General features: G+C 38.6%; 1 protein-coding gene across 2 annotated transcripts in view; it reads left to right on the top strand.

Moving 5' to 3' along the window:
* rftn1b (raftlin, lipid raft linker 1b) overlaps positions 1-21,411 on the top strand; it is a 272,217-nt gene that overhangs the window by 165,663 nt on the left and 85,143 nt on the right. For both annotated transcript variants that reach the window (XM_030158789.1, XM_030158788.1), the window contains exon 6: positions 15,855-16,058. In XM_030158789.1, coding sequence (XP_030014649.1) covers positions 15,855-16,058 — 204 coding nt within the window. The remainder of the gene's footprint in view (positions 1-15,854; positions 16,059-21,411) is intronic.

Genomic DNA, 21,411 nt, shown 5'->3' with positions numbered 1-21,411 from the left:
GGGAAGATGGTAACAGCTGCCCATGTCTGGATAAGACAGCTCTGTCGACTAAAGATGCTGTTCATTTTCAGCTGACTTGTAATTACATTTGTTCAAAACATCGTACTGGCCATTTTGTGTTTTTATCAGTACAACCAAGAATGTTAATATTTTTGAATGAATCTGAAAACTAAGTAATGATAATGCAAAGCACAAAATGATGGCCCTTTTGCACATTTATATTCTCCACTAGTTCCAAACAGAAAAACACTCACCTGACGACTGAAACTAAGGAGCAACAACACATCTTGAAACGGAAGCAAATTATTAAGTATCAAATTACCATGTGTCCACAGCATGTATGCTAGGTTAAGTCTCCTGTTGTTGCTGCTCCTGGTGTACTAGGACAGGCCAAATGTAGAGCTTTCTATTTCCATTCAGAAACAATCAAGTGAAGTTCAATACTGACAACCACTAGACCCTTCAAAATACATCCATCCTCCATCCAAATGTCAATAGTTCTTTTCCTAGGTGTCATTCTAATATGTGTTTTGAAGGTCCTATGATGAATTATTTCTCTGCTAATAAGATTTTAAGAGGCTTTGGTGTCTGCTGTGTGGGCTTTGATTGACAGGTGAGATTGACAGCTCACTGGCCCACTGAGCTGGACTTCGGGAGCTTGAGTTAAAAGTACTTTTCTGACAGAAGCCTTAGTGTAGTTGAATGCAGAGCTGCACCTATCAATTATTTTGTAACTGATTAATCTATCAATTATTTTCTTCAATTCAATTAAACAAATATTTGAATAGGTGAAAAAAAAATGTAAAAACTTTAAAAAGACAGTCAGAAAATGACAAACAAAACTTAGCCTTTATTCCAGAACCAGCTGAAATAACAACCACAAAAATATAAAGTAAAAGTGTATAGATAGATAGATAGATAGATAGATAGATAGACGGACGGACGGACGGACGGACGGACGGACGGACGGACGGACAGACAGACAGACAGACAGACAGACAGACAGACAGACAGACAGATAGATAGATAGATAGATAGATAGATAGATAATCTATATAGAAATAACAAGAGTATAAAAGTATATATAAAGATATTTATAGATATAACAATATGTGCACTGCAGTCTTCAACACATTTCAGTCCAACTTATTAACAAATGAACATGGAACTTACAAACAACTGAAAAAAATAAAGTCAAATATTTTCAGTGTTTGTGTGAAAGATTATAAGTTTAAAGGAGTATGTGATGGTTCCAATGTAGAAAAGTGAACACATAGACATTTTCTGCCTTTTTGTCCTCATTTCTTCTGAGCTATGCTCCATGTTGTTTGTGTTGATCCTGGCGTCATGTGTGTCACATAAAGTGTCCGTGTGAAACACAACAGTGGAACCAAAGTTTAACAGCAAAATTAAGGAAATGAAGCTTTGATTTAGGAAAACTGAATATTTTTTTTAATTGATTTGATTCGATTAATCGATCATTTCTCTAACAATCTCTGAAAAGCATCTTTTATAGGAGGCTCTATTTAAAAACAGCTCTTTTGTCATCATAAATTACAGTTCTAACTGCACCTCATATTTAAGTTCTACATCTATAGTGGAAATGCAATGAACTGTTGCCAAAACGAACCCAAGTTGAGTAAAGTTGAGGTGTCCTGAGCTGATAGCATCAGTTGAAAAGCAGTACATGAGAACACTGGTGTATTGGACCACCCAACCGTCCACCCTGCATCTTATACACACTGGAAGAACTTTTAACAATCCTTGACTGAAAATAAAACAGCAGAGAACTTAATCCTGGCCTTATCTTTCAGATCTTATTGAATGTGCAGAGGGCGCCTGTTCATCTGCACTGCTTTATTCTGACATCAGTGTTATCTTAACACTGATGGGATCAGTGTCCAGCTACTCAGATTAGAGAATCAGACGTTGAAATGATGACATGTCATGTTGGAAAGATGCACTGCTAAGATTAGGACAAGGTTAGTGCTGCCGACCTTGTCTGTTGGACAGCTGAGCTTCCATCAGATAAGTCTTTGAAGCAAAATGCTTTCAATGTCCTAACGACACTCATGCGCTCATTTTCTCATTAGCTGCCCAGATAACAGCAACATGAATCAGGTGAGCAGACTTTCTTCTGAAAGGCTTTGCTGTAGTCAGGTTGATGTAATGCATTCATGTGGTTGGGTTCAAAGGATTCTGACATATGCTTCAATTTCTGTGTGTGTGTACTTCCAACACAAGGTTACTCAGATAAAGCTATAAAGAACTGAATTATTAGGACATAAAGTGAGATTTTACTGCCCTGTTGCACTATATGACCATAATTCTCTAAAACAGAGGTGCAGTTATCGATTAATACCAATGAGAAACCAATTAAATCTACATATGGTGACATTTGTGGGTTTTAATCCTTCTTCTTGTTGTAAAGCCAAAAAGCATATAACACTGCAGTGTTACTGTCACTGTTGCATTCTAAATTAACACCTCCACAAAAAGGAGGCATTATAAGACCTGTAACATATATCAGTCTGCACATGGATACTTTGAACAGAGGCGATTTCTCATAGACTGCAAGGGAAGCTTAGCTTCCCCTAAAATTATGAAAATTTAATGGTTAAATATGTACAGTTGTGTTGACATTTTATGGACTACAAAAGTGTTAGAATACATTCATCTCAAAGATGAGTTCAGAATCAGCTTTATCACAAATCAACGGACTCGATGTTGTTCACGTCTCATACATTCCCGTTGTGCTGTTTTCTCATACATCTCTGCTCAGTGCAATTGTCCGTAGACGCTCAGTGTCCATGCACTTCAATGGGACTGAGTGGAACGGTTTTTTTCATATCCTCAAAACTGGATGGTAATTGGATAAATGCCATGATTTTGTCCCGCCCCCAGATGCTCAGCGTCTCTGGGGGTGAATGGAGCTGTGGGCGGGCCTTGGCTGGACTGGATGATGAGCTTATACGTGCTGATTGGAGGATCAGTTGAAAGGCTGAATCCCGTTTGACTGACAGCTATTTTGAGATCTACTCCTTCACTTGACAGAGTTCAGTTTAATACCGTCGCGCATTCTGCTGTAAAATCGAGAGAGAAACCACTACGAAATTACTCGTTCATTTCTTGCACTGTAAATAAAACACACTCATTGTACTTCCTTGGTACGTACTTGGTAGGATAAGGTCACTGACCATTTTCTTAAAAAGGAACGGAGGGCCGAATTTATGTTTAAATAACTTGACAATTTTTTTGATGTAAGCTGACAATGAGCTTCCCCTCTCTGGAAGACATGTAGCCGCCACTGACTTTGAACCCTCTGATACACTTATAATGGTCTATTTTAATACCACCTAACAGTACTGAATAAGAGCAGAGTCCCAGCGTAGATGCTCTGCACACCACAGGTCAGTAATAAAAATAAATCACTCCCATTTGAAGCTATAATATGGAACTTTACTGCGTCATGTAGTTTTATTCAGTGCAATAGTCTGTTTCATTCAGTTATATATCAACAGCTTTGTAATAAGTGGCCCTGCCCGACTCTGCAGGAGTTCTAAGCTTTTTTTTTTCTGCCACGGTGGTGGTGAAAACAGATTGACACCAGTGGCCGCTCATCAATAGAGGGTGCTAGGGCGCTGCCCCACCTGCATCACATGAAGAAGAAGACCATAGGATCGCATAAAATAATTTTACAAAAACATGACGATTTAAATAAAGGAGCTATGCATGACACAGCCTATGAGTATTGTGTATAATCTGCATGCACATGTAATTTTAAAATGTTTTCAGTCGTTTAGTGAGTAGTACAGTGACAGGTTTCCTGTTTCAGGGGCAAAAATCCACACCGTAGGCTTTCCCTTTACCATAATAGGCTCAAGCACAGTAGACCCCCCTGTAAGGAGAGCCTTGAGGGGCAAAAATTTGCACCTTAGCATGAGTGAAATTAACATATAAAAAATAAAAGACTGGAAACACATACTGTGTATTTTTATTTTAACTTAAATTAATATTTTTTTTAAAGTGCTGCATGTGCTTTGGTGTATCCTAGTGGTGACACATGGTTATAGCGCATCTGAAAACTGACTTGCATACTGCACCCCACTAACAATAATTTCACTGACTGAGATACAATAATATGGACTGTTTATAACCTCCTGATGAGTGCATGAAGGACAGATATACAAGTTATGACCCTTGTGTTCTGTATGGACTCTCTATTTTAGCCTGTATTTCTTCATATTAACTGTCTGTCCATTCAAGCATTTTAGCACATTTTTATAAGTTTTCTCCACGTGACACAAAACAAGGGACGGTAATAATGTAACTGGACACAAAAGCTGTAGAAGTCACTTGAATAACAGTTCACAGACTATGACAGCAGCTAAAAGTAGGATGATAACATTATTTGATAAAAGCATGATGAATCACGGAAACAATGCGTATTTACTGACAAGAACTAAATAGAAGTGGATGTATGGGTCACTGTTTGCAGAACATTCCATTTGACTTTACAGATTACAGCAAAACCCCAAAGTAAAACTAAAAAAAAAAAAAAAAAAAAAAAAAAAAACTAAAAAATAGTCAGCATCGTTTCCAAAACTCATTATAAAACTTCATGGTGAGAGTATTCGGTGTAAATATAACAAAAGGTATATATTTAAGTAAAAGTCTACTACAGTGGACAAGTGTTAAAATGTACATTTTCATTGGTGAAAAGAATACCCATGATCCATACTTCAGGACTTATCTATGAACATCTTTCGTTATTTTTACAACTGAGAGACGCCTAGTGGTAGAACTTACTGTTACTCACTGTTTCTTTAATATTTGATAGATGCATGGCATTGGGTTTTGGGTTTTCCAGCAAAAACCAGAAGGTAAATATACCATTGTTTCCTCTAATGCATTGGTTCCTAAACCTTCTCATTTACAGACCCAAACATCAGTTTTATGCATTTTTGGTGAATTAATTGCACTATTCTGGATCATCTGATCAGTCACATCACTAATTAATTTTTCCTCTGTAAAAACATTGTGTCCAAAAGTCTAGTTCGATAACTTTTATCCTACATGTCTTGCCCTTTTTTCATCTTTTTATGTTGTTTTTTTGTCTATCGTGTTGTTTTCACTGCGTTAAATTGTTTTCGTCTTGTTACATATTGTTATTTTGCTGTGCTTTGTTTCATTTTATTGCATCCTTAAAATAATTTCCATCTTGCTTTGTCTTTTTTGTGTTTGTTTTTTGTTTTGTTTACTGTGTCAGTTACACCCAATTCATCTTGTTTTGACTTTAACCACACATTACTTTTAAGTATTTTACTTTAACAACTGATGATCCAATTTAAACAGCTCCGCAACCCATTTTAGGTATGAACCTGTACTTTGAGGAAAGCAGCTCTACTGCATTGTGGTGATAGAAAGAATAAAACCATAAACAGAAACAGGGCAACTCCATCTTAAGTACTGCAACAGTGTTAGAATAATGCATTAATACTTTGTAGCAAACAAACTTTGACAGCCTTAACACAAATGCAAAGACATCTGTGTCTCTGAACTGTTGACCTGAAACAACCAACATACTGTATTCAAGCTAAAGTCTGTAAATTCTTTAAACGCTCAATGTTTCAACCTGTTATTTATAATATATTTTGATTTCACTCATTTTCAAAGTCTCTCACTATTTCTCCCTTATTTGTAAATCCTTGTGATGAACATCAGCCTGCAGTCTCCTTAGCTTCATCTTCATGGATTTTTTTTTTTTTGCCCTAAAGCAAACTCACGTTAAAAGACACCTGTAGTAATTTTCATTGCTAGCTATTTCAAAAGATCACATATAATACTAGCGGTACCATCCGGTAACTTTTGTCATAGCCCGTTTGTCAAGTAAACGTGAGTACGAAGTCACTGCTCCATCAGTCAGTCATGGTTAGAGACATGTTTCCTCCTTCATGGGCTGTTCCAGCACCGGTAGTGATGCAGTAACGTTGTATAATCCGATTACCTGGGCTGTGATGGACTGGTCACTGACCCCGTGCAGCAGACACCAGTCTAAGATGACACATTATCAGCCAGTGCTGGGTTGTGTTTCTAAGACAATGGTGACTCCAGTGGTGGAGTCACCACTGTCCACCACTCCACCACAAAGCTTACAGCTAGGGTTGGATGATTTGGGTCGAAAATAAAACCCTGATTTTTCCTCTAAAACTCATGTAGACAGCAAAAGTCTACATGTCGTTTTCATGTGCAGCCCGCAATGCAGTGCACTGCTCCCTACCTCAAATCTGTGATGGTATTATGGAATCACCGAAAATTCCATGATGGGCCCACAGAAGTTATAAAATTGTAAGTGACAGGCATCAGTCATGCGTGCGTGGACCACGTAAGATGAGTGATCCCCACGCAGTTGTATTTGAATTGGGGGATCCATGCGTAGACCACGGCTTACATTGGTATCATTTCTGTGGGCCTATCATGGAATTTCTGATTCTGTGATACCAACACAGATTTAAGGTCCGTGGTCATTACATGGAATTCTGTGAAAGACCGCTCTCACAGTTAGGAGGAGGAGCCTACGGTAGCAATCAAGGATTTTTGCCTGCATTTTTCTGGAGGGACCGATTAATGGTGATTTTTTTACTGAATTTGTGCCTCTAGTACTAAGTAATACACAAAGCACAATTAATGTTGTAAGATTAAGATTCTTTAATTGTCAGTATATAGGCACTCATAGACATGCACCACACACTGAAATCAACCTTCTGTTTTTAACCCATCACTAGAACATGCAGACACCACACACACTGCAGACAAGGAGCAGTGGACTTGCCATATCAAACACCCAGGGAGCAAATGGAGGGTTAAGTGCCTTGCTTAAGGGCAACAACTTTTTTCTGCCAGTCCGGGAATCAAACTGGTGACTCTTGGGTCACAAACCAACTCTGCAGCCTTCTACACCACATAAGCATGACCAGTACAGATGCACTTTAATCCTTCATCCTTTACTGTAGAGAATGCAACACTCCAACCGGTGAAAGTTTTCAAAAGAACGTCGTTCCCTTTCTGCTTATAATCACAGCTGCTGCTGCGCTATAACCACAGTGTAATTACACAATAATCCAATATAATACATGGAAAACTCTGTGCTAATAAACAGAAACCTGGTAATACTCTGGGAAAGACAGAGGCTTGGCAGTATGTTTGTTGCTGGTGGCTGTTTCATGTCAGCTTGTTAAAAATCTGACCAGTGTCTATAAAGGTCCTAATAAAATCAACTCTGTTAGATATGATTTAATGTTGTTACTTATCTAATTACACTGCAGTTACAGAAAGTGGGAGCTGGAACCTTTTTATGACCTGACTGAAACTCAGTGAGACGTGCAAAAGATTCATGGGAGAAAGTGCCATGATCCATCAAACCAATCACCACAGTAGACAATAGCCCAGACATTTCTGTAACCAGATCTGTATAATCTTAACCTTTGTGTTGTGTTTTCAACAGTATATTCATTCTTCTTCCTTTTTCATCACAGCTGACATCTACAGTCATGGACAAAGGTTTGGACAGTGACATCAATTGTTTTTGCACCAACTTCACTGATCTAATTCTTTGAGTTTTTTTACCTCCGCCAGGAGGTATTGCGATTACTTTGCTTTGTATGCATGCGTGTGTGTTTGTTTGTTTGTTAGTAAGATAACTCAAAAAGTTATGGACGGATTTTCATGAAATTTTCAGGAAATGTTGATACTGGCACAAGGAAGAAATTATTAAATTTTGGTGGTGATCGGGGGGGGGGGGTGTCTGTCTTGGCAGAGGTCTGCACTCTCCGAGTGCTTTTCTTGTTTCGTATTAGTTTCTCAGGAACACTGAATACAATTTTTAGAGTCCATTTGTGTCACGGCCAAAACCACAGCTGTCATTATAAGTCATTTTTCCATGATTGTTGTTTGACTTTGGGCTATTATTACAAACTATAAAGGCTCTCACAGCTGAGCTAAACACTGACTCCAGTGGTCACCGTAGGGGAAGGTGAGACAAGAGGGATTCAATGGATTACAATGTGCAACTTCACCACTAGAGGGCAGTCAACCTTCAATGATTTTTATAGTTAGGTTTACACAGTGGCAGCACCTGGTCAGAGTCCGAAACCATGACTTGGTTTAGAAAAGAAAATGTCCACAAAAAAAAAAGACTTATAATTATTAACATTCAAATCAAAAGGCTGTCTGAAGTGGATTCGTTTACTAAATTTAACCACTTAAAGAAGTTTTGATGCACTGGATTTTTTATACATACCATCCACTGCAGCTACTTCTTCCATATCAAGAAAATGCAGGTAAAAACTCAAATGTGGTGATGGTGCATATGTACTTGCTTCCATGTCCTCTTTGTGCTATCAGCACATCAGACTATAACCACCTCAGCTGTCTGTGCATGATAGTGTTTAGATTTACTGGTCTGGTTACCATGCAATCATGTGCAAACCAGCCAGGTCTATAATTTGATAGAAAAAAAATAAAATTCCACTTCAAATGAGCTACAATGGATGGATCAGTATGGAACAGTATATGACAGTGTTTTTCAACCTTGGGGTCGGGACCCCATATGGGGTCACCTGGAATTCAAATGGGGTCGCCTGAAATGTCTAGTAATTGATGAGAATTTAAAAAAAAAAAATTACTTAAAATATATATAGTGAGTTGATAGAGACGATCACACTACATAAAACACAAGACAAACTGTGAAGCTGAAACTGCAGCACTGTGGTACTGTTTATCTTTCAAATGTTCATTGTGGTCGGTTTCAGATGCTGCAGCTCTTTCATAATTCATAGTTTGAGTTATTGTTTGTTCAGTATTAATTGTCCTCCTTGTAAATCCAAGCTGGACTGACTGTACATATCCTGACCAAGGAAAATAAAATTCTCACTTTGTGCAGTAATCTACACCTGGCTTTTCTGCCTCCATCCATAATAATATACATTATATAGACTAAATATCATCTAAAATTACTGTTTATTTGCAACATAGTGTAGCAAACTATTACATGATCAAAAACAAATTAATTTTAGCAACAAAAAAAAAAGTCTCAGTTTTGAATGTCTGGGGTCGCCAGAAATCTGTGATGTTAAAATGGGGTCACGAGTCAAAAAAGGTTGGAAACCACTGGTATATGATAAGGAACATTCTTTTATCCTTGGATATTATTGTGTCTATATTTAAGTGGCGCCCCCTCTTTGACATCACAACCAGGCATTCATGTCTGTAAATTCGTGTAAAAACCAGACTTCCCTCATCTCATGCCAAAGTGCTGTATGAACACACCACATGGGGGGAGGGTTTCCAAATCACCAGACGTCCACAGGTTGTATGTTGTGGTGGTGGTGGTAGCATCATGCTCACAGCTGGAAGGTCTGCTGTTTGATTCCCAGTCAGACCAGGGCTTGTCTCTGTTCAGTTTGTCTGTTCCCTGTCATCAAAAACAGGTTTACATATTGCAATCCTCCTGTTCGTGTCCTTGACCAAATACTGATGAAGATCTGGCGTTGGTCCTGGAGTACCTTTAACAGCAGCTCATTGCTCTTAATATGCTAAGTGCTAATGCTAATGCTAAATACTGTGTATATTACAGTGGGTAAAATGCAGACAGGGAATTTCCCTAGAGGGATAATGAAGTGAGTTAACCCTTAACCTTTACTAGTCCTGCATGAATAGGCCTTAACATGTTCTTTGACCAAGGCTACTGGCCCCCACCCTCCCCAGATATTTAACCCCTAACTGGTGTGAGGTTGACCAGTGCTTGGGTTTGTCTGTGATCGTCTGCAGTCTAGTATGAAACTGTCAGGTATCACCTCCCATTTACTGTCATTAGGAGGTGCTCCAGAAGCTAAGTATCACTTGACTCTTGTTTTACCACACTAGACAGATGTGTGTGGACTAGGGATGTAACGATTACCTGTATAACGATTAACCACGGTAAAATTGCAGACGGTTAGTATTACCGTTTAAATTCTAATTATCATGATAACCGTGTTTGATGACCGCACTTTTAGGGGAAAAAAATGCCTATGTAAAGATCTGCTTTTATGTCAAATATCTGAATATAATTTTAATTTATTACAATTTTGATTTTATATACCTAATATTTGGAACCAATATTCACTTTTAAAGTCTTTGAAAAGGTTCATTAAGCATCTTTGTGTTATTTATGCAATAAATTATATACATTTTTCAAATCGGATTTTTTTTTTTTTTTTTTTCTGGCCTTTTATTTTGATGTAGTAGGTTAAAGTGAAAAAATAACAGGCAGACGATATAGATGGAGTAGTGCTGAATAAAAAGATACCAAACATGGCTATAGTAAACATTTGTTTATATAGTATATAAAGGCAAAATCAAAAGTACTGAAAAATGGCCAAAAGAGGCTCAGACCACTAAGGGTTAATATTTGAATGTTTCTGCCAAGACAAGGTACATTATGCCTATTATTTTATTTTATTTATTTATTTATTTATTTTATATAACTTGGTTAAATTATTTCAGTGTATGTCTAAGTACTTTTTGAACATTTTGAACACAATTTCAACACTATCACAATAATAATGATATCCGTGAAAATTTTGATCAGATATGAAATTTTCATGTCATTACATCCCTAATGTGGACCACCAGTGTATGATTTGACATATAGTTTTGATTCAGAAATGTTGGTATTACACACATACACTGTTTACAGAAAAGAGGGTGATGTTTTTCCTGGTGCCTGGGTTGGATTCACCATCTCAGGCCTTGAAACAAACTGGAAACAAGTTTATATGATCCAACTCACAGCCAAATCATGTTATCGCAGTGCATGTTCGGGGCATGTTGAATGGGAAGACAGTCATTGCCTCGTGTTGCCCAAGATTTGTTTGCCATATTGTCTGGTTGTATCGTGGGTAACATGGGAAAGATGAGGAGAGGGTGTGAATATTCTGCTGTGATTCGACTTTTCTCCAGTGACAAATGACAAGATTTAGGGAATTTGGTGGCCAGCTGTCACATCAGTCAGATGAGCCAGACAAGAAATGATTCTAAGAGATTCATTCTTTCCTGGCTGTGTGCTGGAGGGACGAATGGACGGGGGACCGAAGCGTCAGAGCCATGACTCGCCCCCCTTACCCTCCCCACCCCCTTGTGAGTTGTGTGGGTGGTCAGGGTAAGCGGCGGCAGTGCCACACATTCTGCTCATCCATCTGGTTCAGTTGCAGAATGACAGGCCGGCATTTGCATCGGAGGGACGAGGCGGAGGGAAATGTTACCAGAATGGATTTGAACAGTTTCTCAGTCGATTCAAACCCTGCTCACATCTCACGTTTTTCTGTTTTTCAAAGCTAAGAAGAGCAAACATTTCACTCACTCACATCACAACAAATAAAACTCTTTCCACTTTGATTAAGTATGATATTAGCATGGAGCGCTGACACATGTACCCAGGGCCAATTTCTAAGCTCATTCCTTCCCCTGGAGGCTCACTGCATTATGTATATTTCTGCTTGATGTAAACAACAGCTAGCATGGAGCACCTTTAATGCATAATTCAGGGTTATAGCACGAATTAACTTTGTTACAATGAAACGGCCCCTTTTAAGTTCTGCATCGGTAGAGTTACATCACTTCAGGAAAGCCTTAATAGGAATATGAGGATAACTGGTAGCGTGAATAACATTAACTGCTTCTCATTCACTTCACGTTTGTTGTTGAAAAAGAACTGATGTAGAATAAAAAAAAAAAAAAAAAAAATCATCCTTGGAAAAGATTTTCACTGCTTTTGTGAGTCCAGCCTTGAGCAACACAAATCTCATCTTGTATTATTTTTACATTTCTCATGTATTTGCACCTGGTTCAACTTTTGTTCATGATACGATAACGATGAATAAACTGGGATTATTGTGCATCACATACAAACATGACCAGCCTGAATGTGTGTCAAAGGTTCACCTCAAACAGTATGCATGTAAACTAAATGGAGGATGTGGAGAATGACCTTTAAAGCTTCAATATATAAAACTTTTACATGCTTGTGTGTCTACATTACATTTGTGTTGGAGTCTGTGGGTCTGTTCTTGTGTTTAATTTGCATTTTCAGTCTATGTATAAAAGTTGAAGCATTGAAAATTCAGTTCAAATACTGCAAAATAAATGTTTTATACTTGGGAAAAGTAGAAAACTTAGTGATGCAAATAAGCATGATTGAAGCAGGGAAATAGGGAAACTAAAACAGATGCTTCAATTAATACAAGACACAGAATTACCTTATTAGATGGAAAACAGTAGTGATATGTAGGAAGAGCTGCAGTAACAAATGCTAAACAAAGGCTTTAAGAAACTGTGGAAGACTATGAATCAACTATAATCCAGACCCATGTTTGGGTTCAGTTCAGGAGGCAACGTCTGCCGTCACAGATCTTACATCTATCAGCTCCTCAATCAACAGCTCCAATACTTAAGACCTATGTATGAAAGCCTACTTTTAATGGCAAACCACTAAACCAGGGGTTCCTAAAGTGGGGGACACCAGTGGGGGGTTGCAAGATGATTTTCAGAAACCTCTTGATGTGATCCCTGAGGTGGTTACGACTGACTAAGGGCAGTATTATTGCACCTATACACTGAAGGAAGGATATTGAGAATTTCAAGGTGCATAGAAGTGCTTTTATTTTGAAAGAGCAAAGTTTCATTAAAACTGCATGTGCAACAACCTGTTAGCACCAAATAGGTTAGGCATTTTTCAACCTACAGGTTTGACTAATAGTATCACATTAATAAAAAATAAACATAAAAAGGCCAATAAATCTTGTAAAACAGACACATTAACCTAAATAAACTTTAACATAACACCCCCTTGAACTCCTGCATAATGAATAAAATGACAAGTACCCACAATGCAATGTGGCAAATATGCCACAGTATCATTGTGTGACTCCTGTGTGCACGTTTTTTTAAATGTTTCAGTCACTTCGGGGACAGTGGGGGTCGCCAGCCTCTGGTACCGTTATTTTGGGGGTTGCGAGTTTAAAAGTTTGGGAAACCTTGTTCTATATAACATTTTGATGTTGGTAAACAGAGATGATGTATTTTGTGGGCGGGGCCTAACTGGTGGCAGAAAGTGACAGTTGTGTTGTCAACAGTACATGGAAGCCGGTGTCAGGAGCACAAGAATCAGGACAGAAACAGAGTATTGGAAGATACAGAGTCCTTCTCCGATATCTTAGGGGCTGTTTACACGGCGTAGGATTCAGTCGACTCCGGGAAGATTTCATCGCGGATTAGCCTTCTGTTAACATGGAAACGGTGCCTAGAGTGCCTGAATCCGGAAACTTTTGATACCAGGGTCCAGGGTGGAATGTTATCTATACGCTCCGCATTTCAGCTCCGTGTTAACGCGAATCGGAGCGTTCTGGGGTAAAATATGACGTCACCGCATGCGCACGCAGCCAAGAACCGCCAGTTAACCCACTCCAGGCCAGTTGGTGGCGGTAATGCACCTCCAAGCTGGTTTGCCAGCCTCTATGACAAAATAAAGCTGCAGAAAAAGAAGGAACAACCACAACAACAATGGCCGGTTTCAGAACAACATACGTGCTGCTAACTGTGCTCAGTTTGCTGTCGCTTCTCCACCAAAAGTTAGACTTACACTCTTACCAGCGCCTCTTCTTCTTCTTCTTCTCATTTAAAGGCTGTCTAAACCGGAAATCGTTTGTGCGCAGGCGCGTGTTTTACCACCACTGTTTCACTACAGCTCTACATCGCCAGCTACTGGTCTGGCATGGCCACTACAGCGTATTCAGCCGTCCTCGCGGACTCATGTTGACGCAGATCGTTATCATAGCAGCTTCGTCTTAACGCGGAATGATTTTGTAACGCAAAGGAGAAATCTTTGCGGAATTAGATCCTAGTGTTGCCGTGTAAACGTACCCTTATTTTAATGGTCTGTCAACAAGAGACAAGGTGTCTTACAAAGATAAGTGTTTAGTTAAGTCTAAATGAATCTAGTGCTTCATTCAACTAAATTGTCATGATAGTCAATTTTATCTGAGTTTTTAAGTAGATACGATATATCTGCACAATGTCCACTTCATGGCTAGAAGCATCATTTTAACCACTGGTAAGACAAAAACATCTGATTTAAGGCATGATTAAGAGAATAGCTGTAAAATGATTCCTGTTTCTGGAAACACAAGGACCTCTTTAGCTGAAATATGGAATTTTTAAATGGCACAGAAAATTTAAAACAAAGCGTACCACTTGTGGTGCAAATATGCAAGAAATAGGAGAGGTTGGTCTGGAGAACATGAAGCACAGCTGAAAATAGAGAATTCAAGCAGGTTAATGTGGAATTCTTACATTCTGTTAAAGCAAAATGTAAAAAAAAGACTTTTTGTTCATATCTACTGTACCCTTTTTGTAAGATTCTGTAGAAAAGTACAAATACAAAAAAATAACATGGTTGAACAACAATAGGAATGAAATAACTGTTATTATATTTGATGAGGAGTCTGTGATTTTTAATTATTCTTCAAAAGTTGTGAAGTTGTAGTTTTAGTTTCCAAGTACTTTACTTCTTGTATTCATTTCAGTTTATATTATTATATTTATTAGTAGTAGTAGTGGTAGTAGTAGTAGCAGTAGTAGTAGTAATAGTAGTAGTAGTAGTAGTACTAATAGTAGTAGTAGTAGTAGTAGTAGTAATAGTTGTAGTGGTAGTGGTAGTAGTAATAGTAGTTGGAGTAGTAGTAGTGGTGGTAGTAGTAGTAGTAGTGGTGGTAGTAGTAGTAGTAGTAGTAGTAGTAGTAGTAGTAGCAGTAGTAGCAGTAGCAGTAGTAGTAGTAGTGGTAGTAGTAGTAGTAGTAGCAGTAGCAGTAGTAGTGGTAGTAGTAGTAGTAGTAGTGGTGGTAGTAGTAGTAGTAGTAGTAGTAGTAGTAGCAGTAGCAGTAGTAGTAGTAGTGGTAGTAGTAGTAGTAGTAGTGGTGGTAGTAGTAGTAGTAGTAGTAGTAGTAGTAGCAGTAGTAGCAGTAGCAGTAGTAGTAGTAGTGGTAGTAGTAGTAGTAGTAGCAGTAGTAGTAATAGTGGTAGTAGTAGTAGTAGTAGTAGTAGTAGTAGTAGTAGTAGAAGTAGTAGTAGTAGTGGTAGTAGTAGTAGTAGTAGTAGTGGTAGTAGTAGCAGTAGTAGTAGTATTGAAAACTGTCCATTTGATTGCCACAGTTCTGGACAGACATTAGAAACAGAACAGAACCCAGTACTTGTTCCATTTTCATGGCTGATGACCACAGACAATGTGGCCAAGATTTCTTGGCCAAGAAGCCTGTTGAGTGTCCACAATTTCCTGAGTTTTTTTCTTTTTTCTTTTTTTTAAAATCTCATTTGAAATTAATGTTCTTCTGGTGCCATGTTACCATGTTCCTGACAGTGGAAAAGCGTGGTAAGTGTTGGAAGTGACAGATATCGAAGTTTTCTTGTGTGAAGTGTTTTTTGTGCCAGTAAGTATATCAGCCCATGCATCTGCCTTCATCGCACAGCACAATACTGCACATGTTTTTCTGCATTGCAACCAAATGTACATATTTTAAAGCCAGACCCCAGTGTGTCCTCTTCCAGCTGCTTACCAGGCCATTTCATACGACTCCTGGCAGCTGAACAGAGGGAGAGTGCTCCTGCAGAAGCTGCCAAATCACTCTTTGGGTTGTGGCCAAAGCACAGAAGTCGTTCAATAATCATGCAGTAAAACGCGAGACCTCCACAGAGACTACATCTGTATTGTCACATTGAGCGAGTCCCTGACAGGGCTTTTGTTTTGTGTGGTGTCTCCACAGGAGTGGAACTGCTGGCTCTGTACAACCACCCGCCGGTCCGAGAGGCCCAGGTGAAGTACTACACCGTCAAGGTGCCTCTGAGGGTGCAGAACTGTGAGGAGGGGGTGAAGGGGGTGGAGGCCAACTGGCTGGATCACATGACCCAGCACTTCAACAACGGAGCGTCACTGGTCGACGGGTATTTCCACCTGGGGAACGTGAACGGTACGTCATTGTTGAAGCTGAGTGATGGGCTTTACAGAGAAAAGATGTGGGGAGAGGTCTGCAAGGGCCTCAGGGTCCCCACAATGCACATAAATACGTCTCTTAGGTTAACTGTCTCAGTTTGGAGTTGGTTTGTTGGATGTTCAACTTTTCAGTCATGTTAAGTTTCCATCAGCCATTTCTGGTAGATTGAAAGGCTCAGTGTGAGAGGTTTAGGGCAATTTAATATCTTAAATATAATACAGTATTCATTTATTGTGTAGACATTAGAGAGTAACGACCTGAATGCTCATGTTATGTTAGAATAAGCTGTTTTAAACCATGAGGAGAGGGTTAGCATTCAGTCGCTGGGTTTCCATTACCCTCAGAAATGTAAAAAATCTAAATTGCACAATAGAAACCTAGTAATGGAAACACCAAAATGTCACAAAAACTGTCAAAGATCACAAAAAAGTTTTTACACTCTCATGAGGTGGTTTTGGAGACGTTTCGATATAGAAGTATAGTGGAAATGTGTAATGGAAACACATTTTGCCCATTTTCACTCATCTGTGCCGGTGGTTTTGGTCAGGCCAAACATCTCACCTTTGACCCTGGACTCAGAACAGGTGGTTCTAGTTTGTACAGAGTAATAGACACTGACTTTAGTGGACGAACTGTTTCCAGAGGGTATGACAAGTCTGGTGCCACAAAAGGTTCAATAACATCACACAGTTCATTAAATGTTGCCTGGGTTATTCGGAAATTCTGGATCCACAACTTGGTCAGTTCCTTATGTACAGTTCTCCCAGAAATCCATTCTGCGTGGCCGCTGCCGTGAATAAGGACATTGCCTTGAGACGATTATACGTTCCCTTCTTCTGTAGTTGAAGACAGTCAGTGCAATAGCAGTAGATGAACCGACACTACAGTGGCAACACCGTGGAGGTTTGGATCAAACTCAGTGCAAACATCTTCCTTAAACGAGCGTCTTGTAAAAACTGTGCAGTATTTTATGAGAATTACAACATGTCGGGAGACAGGACTTTACTAGAATCACACATCAGAAGAGAAACACTCTTCAATGGAAACATGAACAAGTAGCACTTTGACAAAATTGTACAAATATTGCTTTTATTTTGTGGAAAACTAATGGAAACCCAGCTAATGTCACAATGTTTCCACAGTAGTAGAACATACTTTGCCTTCTTGTTTCCTCTGTTTATAGATCATGGTTAAGGTGCATCACCTCCACTACGCATGAGTCTAGACCACAGTTAATACATTCTCAACTAAAAACCCTAGAATATCCAAACACATAGTGGTTCTAGAGAACGCTGCCACATTTTGTTGCTGCCACCGTAGTAGAGGATGAGGTGACGGATACTGAAACGGTACTAGATCCCACTAAATACTGACATTTTAGAATGATAACATTTATGGATGCAACTTCTTGTGTATGTGAGAAAAAGGATAAAACCTTAGAGCAGTGGTTCTTAACCTGGGTTCGATCAAACCCTAGGGGTTCGGTGAGTCAGTCTCAGGGGTTCGGCGGAGGTCAAGACACACACTCAACTCATTAGTCGGATGTGTGTGTTGGGCTAGGTCCGTGTATGTAAACAAACGGCTTCGGAGACTCTTTCTCTGATTGACATCCAATATACGCGGTGTATTGTTGTTGCTTATAGCACTACAACACATTCAGAAGTGTTTATAATCTCTTCCACTCGTTTGACGATGAATTATTTTCCACATCGTTGTTATGACTTTTGCTACTTCCTGTTAACCATGGAGGCAGCCATGTGTAGCGTTTGTTTACATTTTCGGTCACCGCACTGGTCAGTTACAATCATGTGACGACCGACTCACCGTCGCGGATGGAGAAAGAAAGTGGCACTTGCCAAGGTGAAGCCACGCATTTCTGAACTGGTCTCTCAAAGGCAACAGCAGAAGTCATAGCCTCATAACATAAGTCATATAGACAAAAGCATTGGGATACGTTGAATTCAGGTGTTTCTTTTCTAACAGGGGTCTGGGATACAAAACAATACTGACAAATGTCATAATATAGTTTTATATTGGGATAAATATCATATTGATTATTAATATTGATGTTTATATCTCAAATCAACATGAACAGGAAATCTTACAGTTGTAGCCATGATGTGTCCCAATATTTTTGTCCATATACTTTATAAACACCAAAAAGTTTAATGGGAGATTTTTCCTCCTGAGTGAGATGTGAAGACAGAAGATTTTTAGTTGTGGTAGAAAATTATTTAGAGTAAGAGCACAAAAAATGTTTTAAAAATTTAAAGGTAGAACATTTAAAATTATACTCATGGATAAAAAAAAAGTAAATAAATAAAAAAATCAGTGTTGAGAGAAATTAAAAACCATTGCTGCAGTATTATGGAAGTAGCGATAACAATTTAAATCAAACAAAACAATGCAATGCAGTCATGTGAATCCCAATACAAAACTATATTATGGCAATTGTTATTATGGTTTTGTATCCCAGGCCTCTGTTAGAAAAGAAACACCTGAACTCAACGTGTCCCAATACTTTTGTCCATATAGTGTATGACTTAGGAAATTATGCTATGAGGCTAATGATATGACATTTTATTTGAGTCATTACCACCATCTTTTCCTAACACTAACTATGTTTTTTTTTTACTCCTAAACTAAACCTTAGCATTGCCATAACATCCCCATAAAAGTCATTTTAGGGACAGTTGTGTCCTTCCCCCAAATGATGGTGAAAACACAGAGGGTGTTATGTTTTGTACATATTATTAATAAATCTATTATACAGACCTCAACAAATAAAACATGATCACCAAATACACTATATCTACAAAGAGTAGCACAGCATGGATATTTAGATTATATATTCATGTGGCTGTGTTAGTAAAAGCAGAACCAGTGGCAACAGGTGCAAACGCTTCAGTGAACCAGCTGATCATCTTTCATACTCTGTGTTGGAACTATGTCAAAAGCCTTGTCCCTGTAAATTCAAGGCCTGTGGCAGATCACATCCTGACTCTGGGCCAATACTGGTGCATCAGCTGGCATTACTTTCCTACCAGTAAACAAAAAAGGAACATTTATATCTGTAAAACACTTGTATCTGATCCTGGTCTAATCCTGCACAATGGAAAACAATGGAATCTCTGGGTGGTTGTATGATTAACATTTCAGATTTAATATCAACATTGAATCAAACAACACATAACCTGAAGCAAATCACATTTGCTGTTTCAAAGGTTTGACTTGTATTTCGATGCCTTGTGCTCGTTGTAGCTGTGTGCAGACTTTAGCATCTTTAGCCTCTTAACTTATTGATTTGGACCTTCAGCTGAACAGAGATGTGAATTTACATTTTATAGCTCTTACCAAAGCTCTGCATTATGTATTAAACAACTGAAGCAGCTGCACGGATACACAGACAGCCCAGACAGCAGAGTGTGTGCTAGCGTTGCAGAGTACAGTGAGGGAATAGGTTTCAGACTTCTTCAATCAGCTCAACACGAAATGTAGGACTAAAAAAAGTCTAAAACAGAGTAACAAGTACACCTGTTTGTTTTCTCTGTCACATTTTGTATGCAGTCCAACAAAATATGAAATCACCTGCTTTTTGTAAAAATTATTCTATTTCTGTGGTTATTGCAAATTACAGGTGAGGCTTTTTATGATGGAAATATAATAACGCAGTGCACTTAATAATAACCAACTAAAATACATGTCTTCATCTGCAATACAACTAAGTTGATAAAGTCAACATCTAAGAACATCTTCTAAAACCTGAGGGTTTTAGCATAAGCATATTTTATTGTTTTTGTCAAAATCTTCATTAAAAACTGTAGTGTTAACTAGGGATGCACCGATACCAGTATCGGGTATCAGGTCCGATACTCAGTATATTTGTACTTGTACTTGTAAAAGTACTCCAATACAACCGCACCGACACCACTTACGGCAGCGTGACATTCGCAGTTAAGTGCAGCAGGTACGCGGCAGACGAGTAATGTCAGCAGTGTGGAGATTTTTCAAACTAAATGACAGTGACAAAAGTAACGTCAAAGACACAGAAGGATACAGACGGAGCATTCTGTCCGCTCTCTGCGCACATTCCATCTGTTTTCCAGGTGCTCATGGATGCGTACCCAGACGGAGAATACCACTGGGAACCATGGAGGTAGAGGATCTGTTCAAAGAGCGACTGTGTGAGTTAGAGAAAAACTACTGATGTATTTATGACAGTTACCCTCATCAGTATCAACATTAGTATCCACATTAGTGTTACCTCCACTACATCGTCTCCATGTTTATTATTACAGACTTTCTTCTTCTCAAAAAACTTTACTTTTCTTCGTGGTATTCGGCCAGTATGTTTAATTAAGAGCGGCGCCCCCTGGTGGATTGATTGAGAAACACTCATTCCAACACATTAAATGTCAGTAATGACAACGTTAATAAAGCACATTTTTAAAATGAACTAAGAACTGTAATGGTATTATTAAGTGCTCATATCAGTACTCGGTATTGGCAAGTACTCAAATGTAAGTACTCGTACTCGTACTCGGTCTGGAAAAAAGTGGTATCGGTGCCTCCCTAGTGTTAAGCCGTAAAGACCCAGTGCTACTTTTGTGCCAGTTCCCAGATGAATCTTTCTCTTTATTTTAACCTTTCTTTAATTATTTATCACCAGTTATTATAATATTATGCTCTGTATTTTGTGCTTTTTTGTGATGATTATATATTTTCCTATATTTCATTTACTGATCATGTAAAGGTTCATAAAAGCTCAGAGTAAAGTTGAGGGTCATTTTATTGAAACGGAGAAAACTGAAGAAAAAGTGACTTTTTCAACAAAATCTCTCATTAACTGAACATAAACCAAGTGTCTCCATCCACTGCCATCGATCAAACTCCATGAGTTTTACTGGTGAATCAATGTTGTAGAAGATGACAGTGTTTCTGGAGCCTCTGAACATCCAAATAGATCATATCTGATGACCATGAAAAGACAACGAACTGCATTTTACACCAATTATTTATATGTATTGATAGGATTAATGGATCAGCAGGTATTAAATGGTTTAGATCAGTAGATGGTTTGTGTCACTGGTGGCTTTCTGGGTCTTTATGGGTTAATACTGAAGAGGACATGGGGCTGCTTTATCCACTCCTTCCCTTTGTTTTCAGGCTGTAGAACATCTTCCTTGTGATGCCCAGACATTGTGTTTTCAGACAGATATGATGATTAAATGTGTGATGGATCGCTGTAATTACTGATCAGATTCTATCACAAGTCACTTCTCTTAGTTTCCAAAAGTGTTTTTATTTTTCCATAATGACATGCAACAGC

This window comes from Sphaeramia orbicularis, chromosome 16, assembly GCF_902148855.1.
Source record: "Sphaeramia orbicularis chromosome 16, fSphaOr1.1, whole genome shotgun sequence".
Taxonomy (NCBI): domain Eukaryota; kingdom Metazoa; phylum Chordata; class Actinopteri; order Kurtiformes; family Apogonidae; genus Sphaeramia; species Sphaeramia orbicularis.
This window is presented reverse-complemented; position numbering and strand designations above follow the sequence as displayed.